Source organism: Musca domestica, unplaced genomic scaffold (assembly GCF_030504385.1).
Source record: "Musca domestica strain aabys unplaced genomic scaffold, Musca_domestica.polishedcontigs.V.1.1 58, whole genome shotgun sequence".
In the NCBI taxonomy this organism is placed as follows: Eukaryota; Metazoa; Arthropoda; class Insecta; order Diptera; family Muscidae; genus Musca; species Musca domestica.
In genome coordinates, this window is record NW_026712360.1 from 3590086 (window position 1) to 3614758 (window position 24673).

The window sequence follows — 24673 nt, forward strand, 5'->3', positions numbered from 1 at the left end:
CAACAGCTAATGGTCGCTCTCCGCTCGTATTAATCGACCGTGGTGGCATCGGAATAAATGCCGAATATTATTGCGAAAATATTCTGGAGGGTGTTTTTAAGCCTTGGGTACGCAAACATTTTGGCCGCAGACCTTGGACATTCCAACAGGACTCAGCACAATCGCACTCAGCACCACCCAAAAATGGTTACAAAATGAAATTCCTCGCTTCATTTCCAGGGAACAATGGCCGGTTCAATAATTGCTCATCATTGCTTTTTCCATTTATTTTTTTTTTGTATTATTTTTTTTTTTTTGAAAAATGGATTTAAAAATACAAATTTTGACAATGATATGTTGTCAAATAAATATTTTTTGAAAAAATTGTAAACATATGATTGCATGACTTTATCTCCTTGATTCTACCATGTTTTTACTCTTCGAAAACTCGAACAGTGGAGCGAAATGGCTTAAACTGAATTTTCAGTAATTTCATTCCAATTTAATATTGATCTCGAGAATTCCCTTGTGATGAATTTTTTAATGAAATTTTGAAACCAATTTTTTAAAATTAAAATTGTTTATTTATTTTTTTTTTTGATTTTTGAAGTAATTTTCTGCCATTTTTTATTTCCATTTTCATCTTCATAAATGTCCTTTCCACTCAGATTTTTCTCTTTATTTTAAGCCACCATAGATTTTTATAACTCTTCAAAAAATTATGCTTTGTTCCTCTTGAATTTCATACTCCCCATTCTTCTTGATTTTTTTTCATTATGGAACAATTGCACTGAACTTGTGAGCTTATTATGCTCAACATTTAACCTCTAATCTACAATTTCCCTCATCAACATTTTGGCAAGCATTTGAGGATGTCAAAAAAAAAAAACAAAAAATCCCAATTGCAATGAAAACAGCAAACAAACAACAAAATTAAAAGACAAACATGTCGCCCACAATCTGACGACCCATATTGTGTTTTTGTGCATGAATCTGCCCCCACACTTCTCTTCTACATACTCTTCCACACAATCCAACTAAAAATCTAACGGCAATGAAAACTTGTGTCGTAGTGGTTGAACAATTTTGGCATAATGTTTCAATTTACTTTTGAATTCGAAAAAAAAAACACTGCAATTGCATGGATGTGGGGCTGTGTGGGTGTAGGAGTATATGTGTATGTGTGGAAGCCAGTTTATGACATTCACAGTGAATTCAACGAATTTTTGCCGGATAGAGCCATGTGTGTGTGAGGGTGATTTCCAACTGAATCACAGCATTTATAGTTTTTCGCAACACCCACATACACATATATACACAGAGCCTCGCATTCACGTACGTTTGCCTGGCAAGATATGCTCCCTGTACGTGTGCGAGGAGGGAGGTGGTTGTGTTGTCTATATCCGTTTATTTGTTGTTTTTGCTGGTTGTAATCTCTGTTTTTCGTTTTCCAAAATGCATTTGTTTGTGGTTTTTTGCTTCGTCAGTTTTTCGTATAGTCGTTTTTGTTGTTGTTATCGTTTTTAATTGTATGTCAGTGCATTTTGAGGTTAATGTTCTCTCACAATTATACTCGAAGTGTGTGTTGAGTGTGTGTGTGTCGCTGTGTGTATGTGCATGTTTGCATTTAAATTTGTTGTTGTTGGTGAAATGCTTTTGAATTTATAAAGTGTTTTTCTCTGTTGCTTCGCTGCCCACATCTCCACACCTCATTCTCTCACACTCTCTGTCTTGCTCTCCCTCTCTAACCAGCCAAAACTCTCAGTGCATATCAAATAGTCATGAACACATTTCCCAAAGCAACAAATTTGCAAATCAAGTCACATACTCACACAAACTACACACACAGAGACTCTGAGACACACACTCTGAGACACACTTTGAGAGAGACACACAGAGATTTCGACAAAAAAAGGGAAAAACCCAGTGAAATTAATGTTTAATATTTAATGTCTAAATGTTGGCATTGGCTCAAAGTGTCCATGCCTGGAAAATGTTTATTACATGAGTGTGTATGTATGTGTGTATATGTGAGTGTGTGTGTGCATTTGCCATTAAGTAAGTTTTGTGCAATTTGTGTGTGTGTGTCTGTGTATATGTGGGTGAATAATTTAAATAATAAGAGTAATAATAATAAATCTCTCTCCCTGCCTCTTCCAGTTCACAAAGTTCATTGCAGTTACAATGGGTGGGTGTTCTCTCAAGCCACCCCATCCCCTCTCCCACTCTGAGTACAACTTTGAATTGATTGCCACAACTCATACGCCTCCATGGCAAGTCGGATCTGGCAAACATTTATGCCAACAAATACCGAAATTGTCATAAAATATTGATTAAATATGAATTTCGCATTAAGAATGACATATTTCGTTCTCGCCCACACTCTCTCGCCCTTTCTCCCTCCCCATCACTTTTTCATAAAGATGGAATTTTTAATGCAATGCTAATGAGCAAATGGCATGGAATGCATTGCTATTTAATTAAGATTTCATAGAAAATTTTGGAATGCATTCAAATAGAGTTGAATAAACTTGCGAGGAAAATAAGAAATATCTGTGGGGGGTGGAGTGGGAGATGATTTTGGAAAAGTCAGTCTTTCAAAACATTTTTGGGATTCAAATTTAAGGTCAACAGAAAATTTTGAGAGATTATTGGAATTAAACTTCAATTTAATTATTTTTAAATAACAGCAGGACTTTGTTTTCGAAGATTTGTTAAAAAATATAGAAACTTTAGTGCCCTAACTAAGACAGAATTTGTTAAAGAATGGTGAGATTATCTTTAAAGGTTATAACGCGACTTTTGTCAAATATTTTTTAAACACACCTGAAACGCCTAAGTCGTGGATTTTTTAAAGAACTGAAATTTGAATCCCACTTTCAATACCAAAAACGTTAACAAAGGCGGATTTCCTTAAGAATTCTTGGGTCTCTCTTTTAAAATATAAGGCGTGTATTTTTCAAAGAATTTTTGGAGGTCTCCTTTAGTGGCTAAAGCTTGATTTTTAAAAGTTTTTGGAGCCGTCTAAAGACTAAAATCGGAATTTTCGGAACCCTCTTTAAAGGACTAATACAAGAATTTTTAAGGGTTTTTTGTAAACCTAAGACTAAAACTTAAATGTATTTTGAACCCGCTCTAAAAATCTAAGTCGTGGAGTTTTTAAAGAACTGAAATTTTAATCTTACCTCCAAGACCAAATACGCTAATAAGTCGGATTTTTTAAGAATTATTGGGACTATCTTTAAAAAAAATAAGGTTTTGATTTTTTGGTGATGTGTGTGTTTTTTTCAAAGAAGGTCTGAAGAAGATGTGCGCCAAAAGCGTGTTTTTTTAAGGATTTTTGGAGGTTGTTTTAAGTACCTAAGCCCTGGCTTTTTATAAGAATTTTTGGAGGTCAATTTAAGTGCCTAAAGCATGGAAATATTGGAGGTCATTTTAAGTACCTAAGCCCTGGTTTTTAAGAAACTTTGGAGGTCGCCTTAAGTGACTAAGCCGTAGTTTTTTTTTCAAAGAATTTTTGTAGGTCGTTTTAAGTACCTAAGCTCTGGCTTTTTAAGATTTTTTGGAGGTCAACTTAAGTGCCAAAGGCGTAGGTTTTTTCAAAGAAATTTTGTTAATTACCTAAGCCTAACCTAACCTAAGCCCTTGGTTTTTAAGAATTTTGTGGAGATTTTCTTATGTACCTAAGGCGTAGTTTTTTAAAAGAATTTTTGGAGGTCGTTGTAAGTACCTAAGGTTTGGCTTTTTAAGAATTTTTGGAGGTCATCTTAGGTGCCTAAGGCGTAGGTTTTTTCAAAGAAATTTTGGAGGTCGTGTTAAGTACCTAAGCCCTGGGTTTTTAAGAATTTTTAAAGGTCACTTTAAGTGCCTAAGGTGAAGAAATTTTGGAGGTCGTTTTAAGTAACTAAGCTCTGGCTCTTTAAGAATTTTTAGAGGTCACCTTAATTACCTAAGGCGTGGTATTTTCAAAGAATTTTTGGAGGTCGTTTTAAGTACCAAAGCCCTGGCTTTTTAATAATTTTTGGAGGTTACCTTATGTGCCTAAAGCGTGGGTTTTTTAAAGAATATTTTGAGGTCGTTTCAAGTACCTAAGCCCTTGCTTTTTACAAGAATTTTTGGAGGTCAATTTAAGTGTCTAAAGCTTGGTTTTTTTCAAAGAATTTTTGGATGTCGTTATAAGTACCTAAGCACTGGCTTTTTAATAATTTTTGGCAGCTTCTACCAAGACCAAATGCGAGGATTTTTGGTATCCCTCTTTAAAGTACCAATAAAAGGATTGTTTAAGGATTTTTTGGGCATCCTCTTTAAAGGTCAAAGTCGTAATTTTTTACAGAATATTTTGGAACTCCTTGTAATAGCCGAAGGGAAAAATTTTCTTCAGAACTTTTTACCTTTTTTAAGTATTTTTTTTGGAGGCCATTTTCTGGAAAATTTTGTCGTGGAATTTTCAAGAAATTGTTGCGAACCTTCTAAAGTCCCAAGGCGTGGATTTTTAAAATAATTTTTGCGAACTTTTTAAAGTCCTATGACGTGGATTTTTAAAAGAATTTTTGAGATTCTTTTAAAATCATGAGACGTGGGCTTTTTAAAAATTTTTTGTGATTTTTTTTAAAATTCCGAGGCGTTCGATGCCTTTTAAAGGCATAAGGCGTGGATTTTTTAAGGTTTTTGCGATCCCTTTTAAAGGCTTAAGGCGTGGATTTTTTAAAAAAAAATTTCGACCGCCTTTGAAGGATTAAGGCGTGGAGTTTTTAAAAAAAAATTGCGACCATCTATGAGGACCTGAGGCGTGGATTTTAAAATAAATTTTGGGGTCCTCTTTGAAGTCCTGAGGCGTAGATTTTTAAAATAATTTTTTTCGACCCATTTTATGTCTTTTTTGTCCATTTTATGGACTTTTTAAAATAATTTTTGGGGCCTTCTTTGAAGTCCTGAAGGGTAGATTTTTAAAATAAATTTTGGGGTCCTCTTTGAAGTCCTGAGGGGCAGATTTTCTAAATAAATTTTGGGGCGTTCTTTGAAGTCGCGAGGGGCAGATTTTTTATAAATTTTGGGGCCTTCTTTGAAGACATGAGGGGTAGATTTTTTAAATAAATTTTGGGGCCTTCTTTAAAGTTTTTAAAATAATTTTTTCGAGCCATTTAATGTCCTGAGGCGTGGAATTTTTAAAGATGTTTTTCGACCTGTTTTGAAATCCCGAGGTTTGGTTTTTTTGTAAAGAATTTTTGTGATCCTTTTCAAGGTCTTAAAGCGTGTATTTTTTAAAGAATTTTTGCGACCCCGTGTAGAGTCCTGAAGCGTGGATTTTTAAAAGAATTTTTGGATTTTTAAAGAATTTTTAGGACCTCCCTAAAAGCCGAAAGTGTGGATTTTTAAAGAATTTTTAAAGAATTGAGGCGTAAGTTTTTTAAAGAGATGTGAATTTTTTAAAGAATTTCTGCGACCATCTTTAAAGGCCTATAGAGTGTATTTTTTTTTTGAAGATTGATTTTTTTAAGTATTTTCGCGAACCTCTTTGTAGCATGTAGCATTTTTTAAATAATTTTTTACCCACTTTGACGGATTATTGGCACCTACCCTATATTGTGGATTTCTTTTAAGAATTTCTGAGACTCTTTTTGAAGCCCTAAGGATAGGACTTTTTTAAAGTATTTTAATGGATGTTTTTATAGGCCTAGGGATTCGAACTTTTTAGGGGTTTTTGGGATTTTCTTTAAAGTCCCAAATTATGGATTATTATGGTTTGCGCAGTGACTTTTCTAATTTTTGGGACCATTTGAAAGGGCCCAAGACGTATATTTTTTTTAGATTTTTTAAGGATGTTCTGTATACATTTTTAAGGCCAACAAGGGATTTTAACGGAGTTCTGGTAATTAAAAAATTGGCTTTTTTCAACGGTATTCTTCTCCTCTTTCAATAGAAATCTATTCTAAATCCTTACTGTATATAGTTTATAAATTTTAAACAACATAGTGTTTTTTTCACCTGTACACTTCTACAAGTTCTATGGAAATTCAAGAGCAAAAAAAAAAAAAAAAACAAACATTATTTTTCCCCAAGATTGTTTTCACATTTGTCACATAATTCATTTGAAATTTTTTCCAAATTTTTCCCATGCACATGTGGATGTAGAGGTGTGTGTTGTGTGGTAACCATATTTTGATTTTGTGGAAATATCTTTGCCCATTTGTTGTTCTTACATTTTTCGAATAACACTCTTCTAGCTCTTCTGGGTGACCTAGGCCACCACCTGCAATAACGCCAATGTGGTGGCTGCCATAACTTTGAAACGAAGTGGCAGAACCAAATGCCAGTGGATGGTTGTCATTGTTTATTTGCATAGCTCCCAGAGAGATATATTCGATTCGATGATTGTTTACCTTGTTATTTTTGTACACACTCCGTTGCTCCCCTCCTCTCTTTTCCTATAGAGACATAATGGGTACAGAAATTGTCACAAATACAATAGTAGCAGCAACAAAAAAATTGTGGTATTGTATTTATGCGAAAAAGTATTGAACAAGATGTCCCCATAGTAAAACATGTCAATATTATGACAGTTGACATACTTTTGTTTTCACAATATCGACAAGGGGGTGTGGGGTTGGTAGGTGCGTCGTTATAAAAAATGGGCAATACTGTTACGTTATGAGGGGGTCTCATGTTTGTCCCTGCAGTGGCATAGATTAAAGTGCACATAAAAATAAATTTCAGTGATGTTTTTTTTTAAATTTTTGGGTTGGAAAATTTCAGGCTGATGGAACGAAGGATCGAAATACTGAAAATTCGCAAAATTTTTAAAAATATAAAATATATAAAATTAAAAAAAAAAAATAAAGCCAAATTGCATTAAAGAAATCTCATTTATTTATCGTCATCGTCTTTGGCATAATGTCGAAATCAATTAACCCATTTTTTCTCCAAAAAATGAAAAAGAGGAAATACGCCCCACTTGCGGCGAAAAACTAATTTAACTTCGGTTTCTGACAATTTTAAGAATGACTCATTCATATCCTCATTAAAAGACAAGCTATGTATATTCGATAAAAAAAATTTTCCAACGAAATGAAAAAAAAAAAAAAAATTGCCAAAGAAACGACAAATTGAAAATTGTAATTAATTGAGCAGCTCTGTGTCGATGTTGCAATTTTCCACCGAAAAAAACGACGAATTAATGAAATACTCATTGGCTTCGCCAAAATGTTTTCTTTTCATTAATCTCATTATTTCTGTGCTATTTAATGCGGAATTTTTCAAATAGGCAGCAGTACTGTAAAGCATGAAAGGGAGGGTGAAGGGAGGAAGGGTGAGGGGGCGTTGTGATGGGAAGATGTGGTTGCCACACAAAGAATGTGGGAATTAAAAGTCAATAATGCTCAACGGCTTAATGTTAATATTCTTTTGGAATTAAACCACAATTTTATTGACAGATAATTGAAATTTTGAAATATTTACCCTCCCCTTCCACTCTGGCTGTTTTCTGCCATTTTACCATGGAAATGTTGGCATGTGTCAAATATGTGGTTTTATTTAAATCGTGAAGATTTAAGGTAAATACCTCAAAATTTCTGGAGACAGAAGGCATCATAAATAAATGCTAGAAGAGGTTTTAATACCTCTTTAAAAATCCAAAATTTTTTTGGGTGCTAAGAAAGAGGTTCCAATTTTTTTTTAAAAAATCCACTTTTTGGTTACTGTATTGGAGGTTTAAAAAATCTACATTTTAGAGTTTAGGGTGGATGATTTACATTTATTTTCAAAATCCAAAATTTGAGGGCTGGAGGAATGCCCAAAAACAGCTTTTTAACCCCAACTTTTTTGGAACGGAGAGGAAACGGAGTGCTATGAAAGAGGTTCCAATTTTTTTTAAATCCAGGGTTTGGGTACTGTATTGGAGGTTTAAAAATTCTACATTTTAGAGTATGAGGTGGATAATTTAAAATGATTTTCAGAATCACAAATTTGAGGGCTGAAGGAATGCTCAAAAACAGTTTTTTAACCTCAAAATTTTGGAACGGAAATATTTCAAAAAATCTAAATTTAGGGATTTGAGGGGAAGGAAGCTAGCTGGAAGGAAGCTAGCTGGAAACGCACTGAACTTTTTTATTTTTTAGAAATCTACATTTTCGGACGAAATCCACCTTCTATGAACAACAAAAAAATGTAATAAAAAATTATTAAAAAATCCACGTTTTATAAGAAAGGAACAATTTTAAAAAATTAAAAAAAAAAAATCAGAAATCCTTTAAAAATCTATGTCTTGGGGGGGAGCTGGAAAAATGTATTTTTTTTAAAGAAATTGCATTTTTGCGACCCCTAAAATCTTGTTAACAAGCCCACATTGTGTGAATTGAAGAACGGACACAAAATTTCTTAAATATTCGCCTCTTGTTCTCCCAAAAAAAAATCTTGTTGTCTTTGAAAATCCACATTTTATGGTTCAGGAAGGCGTTACGAAAATTAACTAACAAACCTGAGCCAGAAAAACGAAATGCAACATTTGTTTCTAAAAATAAAAAAAAAAAAATAAAAATTTTTTGGAATTATTTATGAGCGAAGCGTAAACCCATTGTTGGAGAGTTACGAAAAGGGGAGGGACGTTGTCTATCATCTTTACACTAGAAGACATTTAAAGAGAATCTGATGTTTTTTTAGCCCTCAGCCATATGGCCAGAGAAGGTATATATCATTTGATATGACCAAAACGTGACTCATCGAAATAAAGGGGTCTAGACCCTAGGTCTCTTTGGACCAAATCCGTTTCAGGATTTTTTTTTTTTAATTTTATTGAATGAAAGCAAAAAATTTCGGAAATAGCATCAAATTTTAGAATAAGTTTAGATTTGTTAGAATCGGTCACGAATTACGGCCTTCAAACGGCCAATTAAACCGTCACACGCTGCCCGAATGTTACTCTGCGGTATTTTGGCCCATTCCCGGCGAAGCGCTTGCTTGAGGTGATCGACACTTTGGTAGTTTTTAGTGTCAACCTTGCTTTCCAAAAAAATTCTCCAGACACAACAGTCCAACAGATTGGTATCCGGAGATTTTGGTGGCTATTGTGCCTCATTTTGTGATCGCTCTTGAGTGGCGCGTGCTGAGTGCGATGGTGCTGAGTCCTGTTTGAATGTCCAAGGTCTGCGGCCAAAATGTTTGTGTGCCCAAGGCTTGAATACACCCTCAAGAATATTTTCGCGATAAAATTGGGCATTTATTCTGATGCCACGGTCGATTAATACGAGCGGAGAGCGAAAAAATTCCGAAATTTCTTGGAATAATTCCACATTTTACGATTTTTTTAAAAAAATCTTAAAAAATAAAAAATTCTGAAATTATAAGCCAGGAAAAATTCAATTTTTTTTTAAACTGGTGGTTTTGTGTACCCTTTATTAATGGACCAAGAAAAGTTTCGCAATTCTTAAATAAAAACCAAGTTTCTTGGGCCTGTTAAAGAATTTTTTTTTTTCAAAAATTTCAAAAAAATAATTTTAAAAATATAAATATAAAAAAATATAAATTTTGAACAATTAAAAATTATAAATTATAATTAAGGACCGTTTCTTCATGGTCCAGGAAAATGTTCGAAAAATATTAAAAACAACCAAGTTTTAACCAAGGCATACAGTTACAAAATTTAAAAAAAGTTAAATTTTCCAAAATTACAAGCCAAGAAAAAAAGGAGAATGATCTAAAATCCCCGTTTTTATGGACCGTTTATTCAACCAATAAATTTTGAGCAAATTCCTTAAAAAAACCTAGATTAATGGGCCTTGTTTCAAGAATTGAAAATATTTTTTTTAAATTTCAGGCATAAAGTTACAAAATTTAAAAAAAAAATTAAATTTTCTAAAATTATAATCCAAGAAAAAAGGAAAATAGAAATCCCCGTTTCTATGAACCATTCATTCATAGACCAGGAAAATTTCCGCAAATTCTAAAAAATCAAATTTCATGGGCCTGGTTTCAAGGATTTAAAAATTTTGTTTAAACTTCAGGATGATTTTTAAAATTAATAAAATTGAATTTTAATTTTAAATTTAAAATTTTCTAAAATTGTAATTCAAAGAAAAAAAGAACATTGAAATCCCTGTTTCTATGGACCATTCATTCAGGGACCAGGAACATTTTTGCCAATTCTTAAAAAAAAAAACATACATGGTTTCATGGATTTAGTGATTTTTTTTCGCAAAAAATTTCAGGAATAATTTTTAAAAACTTTTAAAAAAATTAAAATTGCCCTAAATTATAAGCCAGGAAAAAATGAAAAAAAATCCCTGTTTCAATGGACCATTTCCATTCATTGATGGGCCAGGAAAAATTTCAAAATAATAGGAATAATTTTTAAAAACTTCTTAAAAACAAATATAAAATTGCCCTAAATTATAAGCCAGGAAAAATGCAAAAAAAATCCCTGTTTCTATGGGACATTCTTTAATGGGCCAGGAAAAAAATTTCGAAAATTCTTAAGAAAAACAAAGTTTCATAGGCCTGTTTTAAAGAATTCAAAGATTTTTTTTAATTTCATTCATTTTATTTATTTAAAAATAAAATTTTCTAAAATAATAAGCCAAGAAAGTAGCAAAAATTATTTTGAAATCCCTGTTTTTATGGGCCATTTATTCCTGGGGCAGGAAAATTTTTGCAAATTCTTAAAAAAAACAAATTTCTTGGATCTACTTATTTAATAATAATAAATAAATATTTAATAATAATAAATAAATATTTAATAATAATAAATAAATAGATCCAAGAAACTTGGTTTTTAAGAGTTTTGCAAAATTTTTTCTGGGTCAGGAATAAGTGGTCCATAAAAACAGGGGTTTTAAATTATTGTTAAAAATTTCTTAAAACAGACTAAAATTTTTTAAAATTATTGGGAAAGATAAACTCAACAATTATTTAAGAAAAAAAATTCGTAAATGATTAAAAAACCCTGTTTTAGGGACCATTAATTCATGGATCAGGAAAAAATTCGTCATTTCGTAAGAAAACAAGTTTCAAGGCCCTGGTTTCGTACATTTAAAGATTTTTTTTTAATTTCTTAAGAAAATTAAAATTTTCAATTTTTTTTCTATTTTTTTAATTTTTTTTCTAATTTTTCTATAACACAAAAAAAATCTATAATTATTTCAAACCCCTGTTTTTATCAATCATTCATGGGCCAAGAAAAAGCTTCATGGGCCTGGTTTCATGGACTTTAAAGGATTTTTCAAAAATATATTTTTTTCTACCACAAAATTCAAACCAAATATAATTAAGCAATTAATACATCCACGTGCTGTCCTCTCTTGTATTTTTAATTTAACTGCAATTAATTAAATTAATTACCCTTTTGAATAAAAACAAATGTTAAAATTAGCATTTAAATTATATCACTTCTAACACATTAACCCAATTTATTTTTAATTGAATCACTTGACCGCATTTTGGGCAATTGGCAAATTTCAAAACTATCAATACAAATCGATGGAGAGGAGAAGAAGACCACGAGAAGGGCAAAATAAACAAATCACATGTTTCCCATCAAATCCGCGACGGTTTAATAACTTTAACATGAATCATTTTCGTTTGACCCACAAGCGATTCGATTGGCATGATATCATGGCGGGGCGAGCGTCTGGCTCTTGAATCAAATGTGATCTTTGAATAACGGCAGCAGCAACAACAACAAGTGATATTTTCCGCATGACAGATGCACAGATTCGCATAAAAAAACGCCACCGCAAAAATTCCTTGCCTTCACTCGAAGAAACCCAACATCACCTCAGAGTCACTCGATCACGGGTGAGGAGATGATGCTGATGATCAGCCGCCACCATCACCATTGCCATGTCACCTTTGATTTCGTTGTGGGGCTGCGTTGGCAGAGCTCAAAACAAATGTGCCACAAAAATGCTTGAAATTTGAAAAATGTTTTTCGATTTTTACTCTAACGGTTGTGTGTGGGGGTTCCTCTTCCTCTCCCACCTCTCTCTCTCTCGTCTCTCTCTGGGTTATCAATATTGTTGTTGTCAATGCTGGCTTTTTGAATGAATCGTAAAAAATTAATCATCGCCGCAGTCAGTAGTGGGCACTTGGCCAACTTGTGTGACACTCCTTTGCTTGTGCGGCACACACACACACGCACACGCATAGAGCACACATACACACTTACTCATGCCACGGATATCGATATGGTCGGGCGGCAAATGAACAAACAAGCCAAGAGAAAAAAAAAATACATTATGGCCCACAACAATTTAATAATTTTCACAGGCATTAAGAAATTTTTGCCATAAAACACACAACGAAGGCAGATAAATGCATTTTAACAAAAATATTATTATTTAATAAATAGCCAGAAAACAAGCAACAAAAACGAAAACACAAATTAAAGAAAAAAGTATGTCAAAAGAGCAGTAGCAGCAGTTGCAGGAAATGTGAAGTGGCACATACAGCTGGTGTATTTTATGAGCAGAAAAACACGCACACACACACACACATGAGCATTGAAACGTGTGATTATCTTCTTTCATATTTGGAGCACACATCATGGCCAGATGGGAAAAGAATTAAAAGAGAGAGAGAGAATGAAAAAAATAAGCAGACATCACCGATAATCAGCATAAAGATGCACAACATTGACAACCGTAATGAGATAATTGTGCACAATGGGTTGGAGATTTTCAAAAAACAAAAAAAAAAAAAAAATCCGGAAATAAATCTACTTTTATGTTTCAAGGACCCCCTCTGAATTTTGAGCTATTTGAATGAATTATTGAAGCCTCCTTCCAGATTGGATTTTTAGCAGATTTCTTAGCTCTTAACAAGTAAAAAAGTTGTTAGTTCGGTCGGGTCGAACTTTGAATGCCCTCCACCATTTGGTACAAATTTGGCAAATTTCTGTATAGGCAAATTTTGTCACAAGCTATTACAATATTCAAATGCGAAAAAAATCTGTATATTATGTAGCTAAAATCATCAAAATACCGAATATATAATATATATAGTGAGGTATAGTGAGGGGTTATAAAGCATGGACCTGCACAGACAATTTTCTGTCATAGGCTGCAGTATGCATTACGAACCTCAAATACTAAATTTGAAATCGTTCCCGTAAATAATGACTCGAAAATCATCAAAATACACAATATCGGGTGGTACCGTTATATGGGAGCTATACGAAGACGTGGACCTACATGGCCCATTTTCTGTATTAAGCCGTATTATCTATCACGAACTTTACATACCAATTTTGAAACAATTCCGATAAATAAGGTCTCTAAAATCATCAATTACGAACAGAACAAACAGAATTTTATTCTGATCAAGAATATATACACTTTGTGGGGTCTAAAATGTATACTTCGAGGTGTTACAAACGGAATGACAAACTTAATATACCCTCCATCCTATGGTGGAGGGTATAAAAAGGGGGGCTACTTAAAGGCATTTTTAAACTCCTTAGTTTGTCCTTTAAAGAGAGAGTTTTCAAGGAATATTAAGGACCTGTAAAAGCTCATAAGCATGGGGCTTTCAAGCCGCTTTGTACCCCATTTAAAAACCTGCAATTTTTAAAGAATTTTTGTAAGGATTTTCTCTACTTCAATTTCAGTTCATGGAACTCAGATATTTTATTTTTCTTTTTTTTTGTAAATTTTTTAACTTCCACCTAGCCTAACGTTATCTTTTAAATAGTTCAAACATAGATATAAATAAAATTTAGAATTTTAAAATTTGTCGAACGCTTCTGTTGCTTTAAATTTCTTGATTTTTTCGAATTTTTTTTTTCAGCTTTTGAAACATTGATTTTTAATTTTTATGCCATCAATTCTCAAAACGTGAATTTGTAAAATTTTTTTAGGCTTTCTCCTACTTCACAAACGGTGGTTACATGTTCTAAAAAGTGGAGTTTTAGAACCAATTATCAGGTTCTTAACAAACAATTTTTAAGGAAGTGTAAATGCCTACTTTCAAATCCTTGAGAATGGATTTTTGTTAATAAAAAATTTGAAAGGCTCATAAAGCTTGAATTTCCACTTCCTAAGAACTACTACCCTAAAGATTTTTACAAGGATTTCTTGAATTTGGAAAGCTTAAGGTGTAAAGGTCTTTCAGATCTAAAAAAATAATTATTGAAGAGTTTTTTAGGCTTGGTCGAATGGGTCACGAATTATGGCCTTCAGATGCCCAATGAAACCGTCACACGCTGCCCGAATGCTGCTCTGTGGTATTTTGGCCCATTCCCGGCGAAGCGCTTGCTTGAGGTGATCGCCACTTTGGTATTTTTTAGTGTCAACCTTGCTTTCCAAAATACTCCAGACACCAGACAGGATTGGTATCCGGAGATTTTAGTAGCCATTGTGCGCTGGAAATGAAGCGAGGAACCTTATTTTGTTACCTTTCTTGGGTGGCGCGTGCTGAGTGCGATGGTGCTGAATCCTGTTGGAATGTCCAAGGTCTGCCGCCAAAATGTTTGCGTGCCTAAGGCTTTAATACACCCTCCAGAATATTTTCGCGAAAAATATTCGGTATATATTCTGATGCCACCACGGTCGATTAATACGAGCGCTTGTAAACAATATAATGAGCTGTCACTGGAATAATTTTAACATCTCTCGGACGAGTGGCTTAGAAATGTCATCAGTCTGAAGTTGCTTGCAGTTTTTTAAACTTATAAAAAAGTATATCTATGAAACATTTCACCATTCATTATTATAAACGTAAAATTTCATAAAAATAATTTGAGGATCCATCGCGTTTTTAAAAAAATGTGAATTCTAAATTTTTTCAATTTTTTCGAAAATATTTCAAAGCTGTTTTCCTCATGCTGTGATAAAATCTATAAGATCAGCTTATTACTTTCAATGGGCGTATTGGCGTATAAGTGTTATTAAGACGTATACGACCAATTTCCTCAATAATATTCAGAGGTCTAAACGAACAATACAACATCACAACATTAAAAGTAGATTTTTAATATTTTTTTTTAATTATATTTTTTTTGAAGAGTTTTTTTTTTTTTGAATTTTCAAGGAAAATTGTTTTGGAGCAGAATATTTTATTCTTCTGTGGTTTCTTCTTTAATTACTTTCAAGGAAAAAATTAAGAAAAAGGACCTTTCATTCGAGATTCTTCAAATAATTAGACCAATTTTTGGTGATTATTTTCATGGGACATATGTGCGTATGAGTGTTGGCAATAAGTATACGCACTATTCCCTCTATAACTTTTGGACATACAAAAGTTATTTTTTTAGGACAATTACAAAAATAGTCATAACCTACAGTATAGCATGGAAAAAAATTAGTCTCTGATTTATGTGGAGATTTTTAAGGATCTTATCTTGACTTTTTTGTTAAAATATTTAGCCCTTAATTTTGGTTTTTTGTTAAATATTTTGATTTTACATCTTAATTTTTTTTTTTTTAAATCCGTTGGTCTTCTTTTAATTTTCTGCTAATTTTGAAGACCGGAAAAAGGCGAAATAAATTAATACAACAAAATATTTAGTAGCAAGATGTGTGCGTATGAGTGTTGTCGATACGTATACGCACTGGATGCGTTTTTGTTAAGAACACCTATTTTTAGGTCTCCCTGTCGGTAATAAATCTGGATATTTTAAGAATTTTCCAAGTCTCTTTGTGACAAAAAAATCCTAGAGTTTGAGCTTTTTTTAAGTTTTTTTTTTTTTAAGTTTCCGATTACTATTTTTTTTTTGAAACCCTAAGCCATGGTGTCTCCTTTCCTCATCATTATTATTATAAAAATTAATTGAAAGCAATACCATGGTAGTTTTCCACTTAATGGATGCCCGAGTTACCCGGGAAGATATGGCATACAAACGTATTTCAGGCTATTTCGTGCAGAATGCCATAACGCCTTGCTTTGCATTTTTTGTGATCTCGGAGAGTATGCCAGCAATGGCATATTATACTAACCCGTGTGAGTGTGTGTGTCTGTGTGCATTTGCAGATATGCATCGTGTGCCATTTTTTCGGCCTTCTTAACGAAGAAGGAAATATCATATTATCTGATACCGAAAAATAAAAAACGAAAAATTAAAATCAAATAATAAATGAATGCTTTTATCTTCGTTTGCATCTGAATTAACCCAAATTTATGTGTCATCTCGAACGTATCGAAATGTATTCGCTTGCCAACAAATGTTAATGGCGTTGGATATCCACAACACAACACAGCCCGGACCGGGGCATATTGTTTGCTTATTAAATTGCAATAAAATCTCCGCCAGTATTTGGCGTTGAAGGTAATATTTTATTATCGTATTTACTAGCCACTTAGTGGTGATTATAAATAATATTGTGGGCGATGACAAGAGGGGACTTTTGTCGAAAATAATGTGGCTGATGAATTCATAATTAATGAAGGTGGCTACGTTTTAATAATGGCCGATGATAGACAAATTTATTATGTTTTTGTGTGAAATTTCGTTATTTGTTTTTGAATTCAAAACAACGCAAAATGTTGGCAAAAAATAATAATCGAGAAAGTTTCAAGGGACACCTGGGCGTACGAGTGCTGTCAAAACGTATACGCACTATTCCCATTTCATATTTAGGAAAAAGGAATGGAAATTTTAGGATTTCTTTTTCAAAATATAACAGAGGACTTATAGGGCTGAGCAAAAATTGCAAAAAAGTCAAACGCCATAATATTTAAATTTTTTTAATTTTATTGAATGAAAGAAAAACTGTCGGATATAGCATCAAATTTTAGAATAAGTTTAGATTTGTTTGGATTGGTCGGCTATGGCACGAATTATGGCCTTCAAACGGTCAATGAAATCGTCACGCGCTGCCCGAATGTTACTCTGCGGTATTTTGACCTATTCCCGGCGAAGCGCTTGCATGAGGTTATCAACACTTTTGTAGTTTTTAGTGCCAACCTTATTTTCCAAAAAAAAAAAAAAACTCCAGACACAATAGTCCAACGGATTGGTATCCGGAGATTTTGGTGGCCACTGTGCGCTGGAAATGAAGCGAGGAACCTTATTTTGTAACCATTCTTGGGTGGCGCGTGCTTAGGTCGATGGTGCTGAGTAATGTTAACAGCTGTCGGACGAGTGGCTTAGAAATGACAGCAGCCTGTAGTTGGTTGAAGTTTTTTCATCTCACCCTGTATTTATAGAATACAGAAGACCTCCAGCTCTTCTATGGAACATAGAAGACCTCCAGCTAGTCTATGGAACATAGAAGACCTCCAGCTCGTCTATGGAACATAGAAGACCTCCAGCTCTTCTATGGAGCATAGAAGACCTCCAGCTCTTCTAAGGAGCATAGAAGACCTCCAGCTCTTCTAAGGAGCATAGAAGACCTCCAGGTTTTCTATGGAGTATAGAAGACCTCCAGCTCTTCTATGGAACAGAGAAGACCTCCAGCTCTTCTATGGAACAGAGAAGACCTCCAGCTCTTCTATGCAACAGCTCTTCTATGGAACATAGAAAACCTCCAGCTCTTCTATAGAACATAGAAGACCTCCAGCTCTTCTATGGAACATAGAAGACCTCCAGCTCTTCCATGCAACATAGAAGACCTCCAGCTCTTCTATGGAACATAGAAGATCTCCAGCTCTTCTATGGAAAATAGAAGATCTCCAGCTCTTCTATGGAGCATAGAAGACCTCCAGCTCTTCTATGGAGCATAGAAGACCTCCAGCTCTTCTATGGAGCATAGAAGACCTCCAGCTCTTCTATGGAGCATAGAAGACCTCCAGCTCTTCTATGGAGCATAGAAGACCTCCAGCTCTTCTATGGAGCATAGAAGACCTCCAGCTCTTCTATGGAGCATAGAAGACCTCCAGCTCTTCTATGGAGCATAGAAGACCTCCAGCTCTTCTATGGAGCATAGAAAACCTCCAGCTCTTCTATGGAGCATAGAAGACCTCCAGCTCTTCTATGGAGCATAGAAGACCTCCAGCTCTTCTAAGGAGCATAGAAGACCTCCAGGTTTTCTATGGAGTATAGAAGACCTCCAGCTCTTCTATGGAACAGAGAAGACCTCCAGCTCTTCTATGGAACAGAGAAGACCTCCAGCTCTTCTATGGAACAGAGAAGACCTCCAGCTCTTCTATGGAACAGAGAAGACCTCCAGCTCTTCTATGGAACAGAGAAGACCTCCAGCTCTTCTATGGAACAGAGAAGACCTCCAGCTCTTCTATGGAACAGAGAAGACCTCCAGCTCTTCTATGGAACATAGAAGACCTCCAGCTCTGCTATTGAAGATAGAAGACCTCAAGGTCTTCTATGGAATATAGAAGACCTCCAGCTTATCTATGGAACGTAGAAGACATCCAGCTCTTCTATGGAGCATAGAAAATCTCCAGGTCTCTTCTATGGAGTATAGAAAACCTCCAGGTCTTCCATGGAGTATAGAAGACCTCCAAGTCTTCTATGGAGTATGGAAGACTTTCAGGTCTTCTATGGAGTATAGAAGACCTTCAGGTCTTCTTTGGAACATAGAAGACCTCCAGCTCTTCTATTGAGTATAGAAAACCTCCAGGTCTTCTATGGAAGATAGAAGACCTCCAGCTCTTCTATTTATTATTGAAAACGTAAGGGACTTCTAGTGAAGAAGACCTCCAGGTATTCTATTGGATATAGAACATATTCAGGAGATATTAAAGTACCCTTGGGCGTATGCTTAATGTCATAACGTATACCTAACTCTCTATCTGCCAGTTAAAACTTCCTATCCATGTAATCAAAAAAAAAACTGAAAATTTCCTTTTACTCTTAGGAATTTCACAATATCCTTGATGAAAGGACCTGCCCATTGCCCTAATTGCCTCCAAATATTTAAAATTAATACCACAATTTCATCGGCAATCGCATGGGAATTAAGTAAATAATATTTAATACTTTAATATCTGGCAACTGATATGAATGATATGTGTAATGCGTGTGTATGTGTGCTGGCATAAGTGCCCAACTTATCCAGGAATAAATTACAATTTTCAATAAAATAATCCTCTCCTCTCCGATAAATAAATCCTTGCATAATTTTATTATTATTGTTGTTGTTGGGATATTCTTACTTCCGCTTGCTCGTTGAATGCAGATTTGTGAGCCAATATGTTGCAGCTGTTGCAGCTGGCCATAATAGTCAAATAAAAATATGGATGTGGAAATGGATATGTATGGCATCGACTGACAAACATATTTTTTGCTATTGTTGTTGTTGTTTTTTCGCAAAAAAATAAAATAAAAGAGCATTAAATATCATGGTCAATTGCAATCATAATGTGTTATCTTGTGGTTATAATATGACAGCAAGTTATTTCAATATTGTTTTGGGTTGTAGTTTTTTTTTCTAATTTCGTATTTTTCCATCACGATGGCAGGCAAGGATAGGGGAATAATTATAATTCTGAAAAAATGGTGTTTAGATTGAAGAGAAATTAGAAAAAAAAACAATTATTGGAGTGATGTATTTTTTAGAATTGAGAGCCAGGGTGGCGTATACGTTTCAGCAGCACTCATACGCCAAGGGTTACCCTCAGTAAATATTCTTTAAATAGATGAAAAACTGCAACCAACTTCAGATTGCTGTCATTTCTAAGCCATTCGACCGACAGCTGTTAATATTCTCCCAGTGACAGGTCATTATATTGATTACAAGCGTACAAAAGCATTTTGGTTAGAATTTTCCCGGAAAAAAGTTATTCGTGATGGAATTCAAGCGGGATGGTGTGATTTCTTTATATTTGGCTGGAAAATCACAGGTGGCTATCGTTAGAACACTTCTGCATTTAAATGTGAATAAATATTTTGTGTCTCGTACCATCGCTTGTCGTTACGCTGATGAGTTGTTTGGCCGAAAGTGGTGAACTGCCGAATTTGGTTTTCTCCGATGAACATATCGCAATATTCCAATCGGTAAATTTTGAAAAATGAGATCGGGGTAATGCCATTGAAATTCCAAAAAGTGCAAGAACTTGCATCGCAACAGAAAGAAAATAGACTCAAAAGAGCTAAAGAGTTGCTTCGTTGAGTTGCTTGGCCGAAAGTGAAAACATTCGTTGTCCTACCAAAGAGGTCAGCTGATGGTCAAATGTGCACCTTCGTTTGGCCACCAGAACTCAAGCCACATGCCGGCCGTGGTGATGGTGTGGGCCGCCATAACAGCCGACGGTCGCTCTCCGCTCGTATTAAACTACCATGGCATCAGAATAAATGCCGAATATTATAGCGAAAAAATTCTGGAGGGTGTATTAACGTCTTGGGCCAGCAAACATTTTGGCCGCAGACCTTTGGATATTCCGACACTCACTCTCGCACTCAGCACGTGCCACCCAAGAATGGTTACTAAAATGAGGTTTCTCGAATCATTTCCAGCGCACACTAGCCATCAAAATCTCCGGATACCAATCCGTTGGACTATTTTGTCTGGAGTATTTTGGAAAGCAAGGTTGACACTAAAACATACCAAAGTGTCGATCACCTCAAGCAAGCGCTTCGCCGGGAATGAGCCAAAATAGTGCAGAACAACATTTGGTTGGTTGGCCACCAGAACTCAAGCGTCGGCCATGGTGAGAGGTTACAAAATGAGGTTTCTCGCATCATTTCCAGCGCACCACCAAAATCTCCGGATGCCAATCCGTGGGAATATTGTGTCGGGAGTATTTTGGAAAGCAAGGTTGGCACTTGAAAATACCAAAAAATACCGAATATTATCGCGAAATTATACAGGAGGGTGTGTCAAAGCCTTCGGCACGCAAACATTTGGCCCACAGACCTTGGACATCCCAACAGGACCAGCACCATCGCACTCAGCACGCGCCACCCAAGAATGGTTACAAAATGAGGTTCCTCGCTTCATTTCCAGTGCACAATGGCAACCACAAAAAGCCTCCGGATACCAGTCCGTTGGACCTGTTGTATCTGGAGTATTTTGGAAAGTAAGGTTCGCACTAAAAAATACCAAAGTGTCGATGACCTCAAGCAAGCTCCTCGCCGGGAATGGGCAAAAATACCGCAGAGCAACATTTGGGCAGCGTGTGACGGTTTCATTGGCCATAATTTGTGTCCGAAGTGACCAATTCGAACAAATCTAAACTTATTCTAAAATTTGATGCTATTTCCGATCTTTTTTGCTTTTATTCAATGAAATTAAAAAAAAAAAAATCTAAAAATTATGGCGTTTGACTTTGTTGCAGTGTCTTTTTACCTCACCCTATATCTCTTGTCATATTTTGAAAACTTCAAAGCGGATTTTTTCTTTTCGGATTCTCAGAAATAAACTGGGATATTTTTGGGATCTTCAGATAATTCTCTTATTTTTTTTTGTAAAAATTCTATCATTCCCTTTTGTGAAACCCTAAGCTGTCAACGCTTCAGAGCCACTATAATTACAATAAGCCCGCAAGCTAGAAATATAAAATTAACCTGACATATTACAAAATTTAAATGGCTCACATTTCAAATTGCAGCAATTTAGTAGCCAGCCATTAAATTTCCCCACAGCAAAAAAACGGAAAAATAACCTGAAATAACAGCTATTGATTTGCCTTTACCTAATTGGAACCTCCTTTTACCATTTTTTTCTCTGTTCTCCTTCCAGGACGTACACACGACGCCAAATACGCCTTGTATCACATCGGCCAACAGGCCACATCCGGTGTTAAACAATTTGCCGAAACGGGCAAAAGCGAAATATTGGATACGCCATTAGGTGAGCAACAACAACTGCAATTACAACAACAAAAAGTCCAAGTGGAGAAATCATCAACATCTAGTTCGACGGCCACAACGACGACATCGTCGTCGTCGACCACCACCACAACAACAACACGCAACAATCATAACACGCTGGCCGCCGGCTCTGGCGAGCGTAACATTTTCGATGAATTCAATTTACCAGCCATCAGCCAGGGTGCGGGACGCAGTGAAGCGAAATTCTTTGTCGACAGCAATCACAGTTTGGTGTCATTAATGACACGCATCGTACCCTCGCCCGATTGGTTCATAGGGGTCGATTCGTTTCAGGTAAGTGAGGTAGCAACTTTATTAAACGATGTTTCCGTTTCACGGAAGTGATGGGTTAAGAGAGTGGGAGGCAGCTGTGGGAAAAAATGGGGGGGGGGGAAATTAAGTAGTTGCATGTAAAAAGTGTTTAATACAAATTACCCAATGGCATGCTGCAGGAGTTTTGTAAGGGAAACGGAATATGAAATTCGTAAATTTGAAAATGGGAAGAGGAAGAAAACGAACAGAAGGAGAAGAGGTAGAAGAGCAGGAGTCTCTGTCTCTTCTCGAGGAGAACAGAAAACCTGGAGGTCTTCTTGATAGAAAAGCTGCAAAACTTCTTCATAGAAGAGCATAGAACAGCTGGAGATCGTCTTCTTCATTGAAGCCATTGAGGTGGTCTTCTTATTAGAAGAGCTGGAGGTCCTCTTCTTCTTCATAGAAGAGCTGGAGGTCTTCTATGTTCTCCATAGAAGAGCTGAAGGTCTTCTTCTTCTCCATAGAAGAGCTGGAGGTCTTCTCTGTTCCATAGAAGTGCTGGAGGTCTTCTCTGTTCCATAGAAGAGCTGGAGGTCTTCTATGTTCTCCATAGAAGAGCTGGAGGTCTTCTCTGTTCCATAGAAGAGCTGGAGGTCTTCTGTGTTCTCCATAGAAGAGCTGGAGGTCTTCTATGTTCTCCATAGAAGAGCTGGAGGTCTTCTATGTTCTCCATAGAAGAGCTGGAGGTCTTCTATGTTCTCCATAGAAGAGCTGGAGGTCTTCTATGTTCTCCATAGAAGAGCTGGAGGTCTTCTATGTTCTCCATAGAAGAGCTGGAGGTCTTCTATGTTCTCCATAGAAGAGCAGAGCTGGAGGTCTTCTATGTTCTCCATAGAAGAGCTGGAGGTCTTCTATGTTCTCCATAGAAGAGCTGGAGGTCTTCTATGTTCTCCATAGAAGAGCTGGAGGTCTTCTATGTTCTCCATAGAAGAGCTGGAGGTCTTCTATGTTCTCCATAGAAGAGCTGGAGGTCTTCTATGTTCTCCATAGAAGAGCTGGAGGTCTTCTATGTTCTCCATAGAAGAGCTGGAGGTCTTCTATGTTCTCCATAGAAGAGCTGGAGGTCTTCTATGTTCTCCATAGAAGAGCTGGAGGTCTTCTATGTTCTCCATAGAAGAGCTGGAGGTCTTCTATGTTCTCCATAGAAGAGCTGGAGGTCTTCTATGTTCTCCATAGAAGAGCTGGAGGTCTTCTATGTTCTCCATAGAAGAGCTGGAGGTCTTCTATGTTCTCCATAGAAGAGCTGGAGGTCTTCTATGTTCTCCATAGAAGAGCTGGAGGTCTTCTATGTTCTCCATAGAAGAGCTGGAGGTCTTCTATGTTCTCCATAGAAGAGCTGGAGGTCTTCTATGTTCCATAGAAGACCTGGCTGCTCTTCTCCATAGAAGACCTGGCTGCTCTTCTCCATAGAAGACCTGGCTGCTCTTCTCCATAGAAGACCTGGCTGGTCTTCTCCATAGAAGACCTGGCTGGTCTTCTCCATAGAAGACCTGGCTGGTCTTCTCCATAGAAGACCTGGCTGGTCTTCTCCATAGAAGACCTGGCTGGTCTTCTCCATAGAAGACCTGGCTGGTCTTCTCCATAGAAGACCTGGGTGGTCTTCTCCATAGAAAACCTGGAGGTCTTCTTTATAGAAGACCTACTGGTCTTCGTATAGGAGACCTACTGGTCTTCGTATAGAAGACCTACTGGTCTTCGTATAGAAGACCTACAGGTCTTCTTTATAGAAGACCTACAGGTCTTCTTTAGAGAACACCTAGAGGTCTTCTTCTTAGAAGACCTGGAGATCTTCTTCATAGCATTTTTCCTAGTCGAGCCTTTTAGTCCCTTGTCGTCATTTTAATCTAATGTTTCCCCTCCTCTTTTTCCAGCTCTGCGTCGGCGGCTCCTGGATAGATACGGTCACCGTTGAAATGGACCCCCTGGATGCCGGTACGGACAATGGCTTTACCTTCACCGCTCCCAATTGGCCGACATCGCCGCAGGGTGTTATCTATCGTATCACATCGCGTTATCCCGCACATCCGGCTGGTAGTTTTTTCTATCCGAAAAGTAAACGTTTGCCGCCCATGGCGACGTTTCAATTTATCAAGGTAAGTGTATAAATATAAGAACGCGTGTGTGTGTGTGTATTTCCGTCTGAAATACATGTGTGTGTGTGCGTGTCAGCCGTTGGAAGCATATCTGTGTTAAGTGCTCTCTCATATGCCAAAAGCACTCGCCAACTTTAAGTATGTTTTTACCATAAATTTGCCTGTCAGGCTCCTCCTGGGCAATTTTCTTGGTGTTGTTGATGGAGGGTGGAAGTGGGGGTAGGGTGTAGGAGAGTTGCGAGGGGTAAGGTTGGCAAGCAATCTCAACAACTTAATTAGTTACAAATTAGCAACACTTCCGTTCTGAGGGTGAGTGTTGTGTAAATACTTTTTTTTGGCTCCACTCTTACCTCTCTCTCTCTCCTTGCCACCATATCTCTCTTCTTTGATTTTTTTGAGAGTAAGGGTGTTGCTGTCTCCCATTGCCTTTGTTGCTTGCCTGCCATCTCTCGAATATTAACAACATCATTAAAAATTACTAACGACTCATTAACATGAAATCATGTTTGGAATCCAGTTGTGGATCCAAATGCCTTGTGGTTGTTGTGCTTTGCTGCTCTGAGGCAAACAAGTGGCTTTGGAAAAAATTTTTAACCCA

At 36.1% G+C, this 24673-nt stretch overlaps 1 protein-coding gene across 2 annotated transcripts in view; it reads left to right on the forward strand.

Moving 5' to 3' along the window:
- The window catches only part of LOC131805578 (spondin-1-like), a 124201-nt gene that overhangs the window by 74132 nt on the left and 25396 nt on the right, over positions 1-24673 (forward strand). For both annotated transcript variants that reach the window (XM_059128889.1, XM_059128888.1), the window contains exons 2-3: positions 21540-21964; positions 23854-24075. In XM_059128889.1, the coding sequence (XP_058984872.1) occupies positions 21540-21964; positions 23854-24075 (647 nt within the window). The remainder of the gene's footprint in view (positions 1-21539; positions 21965-23853; positions 24076-24673) is intronic.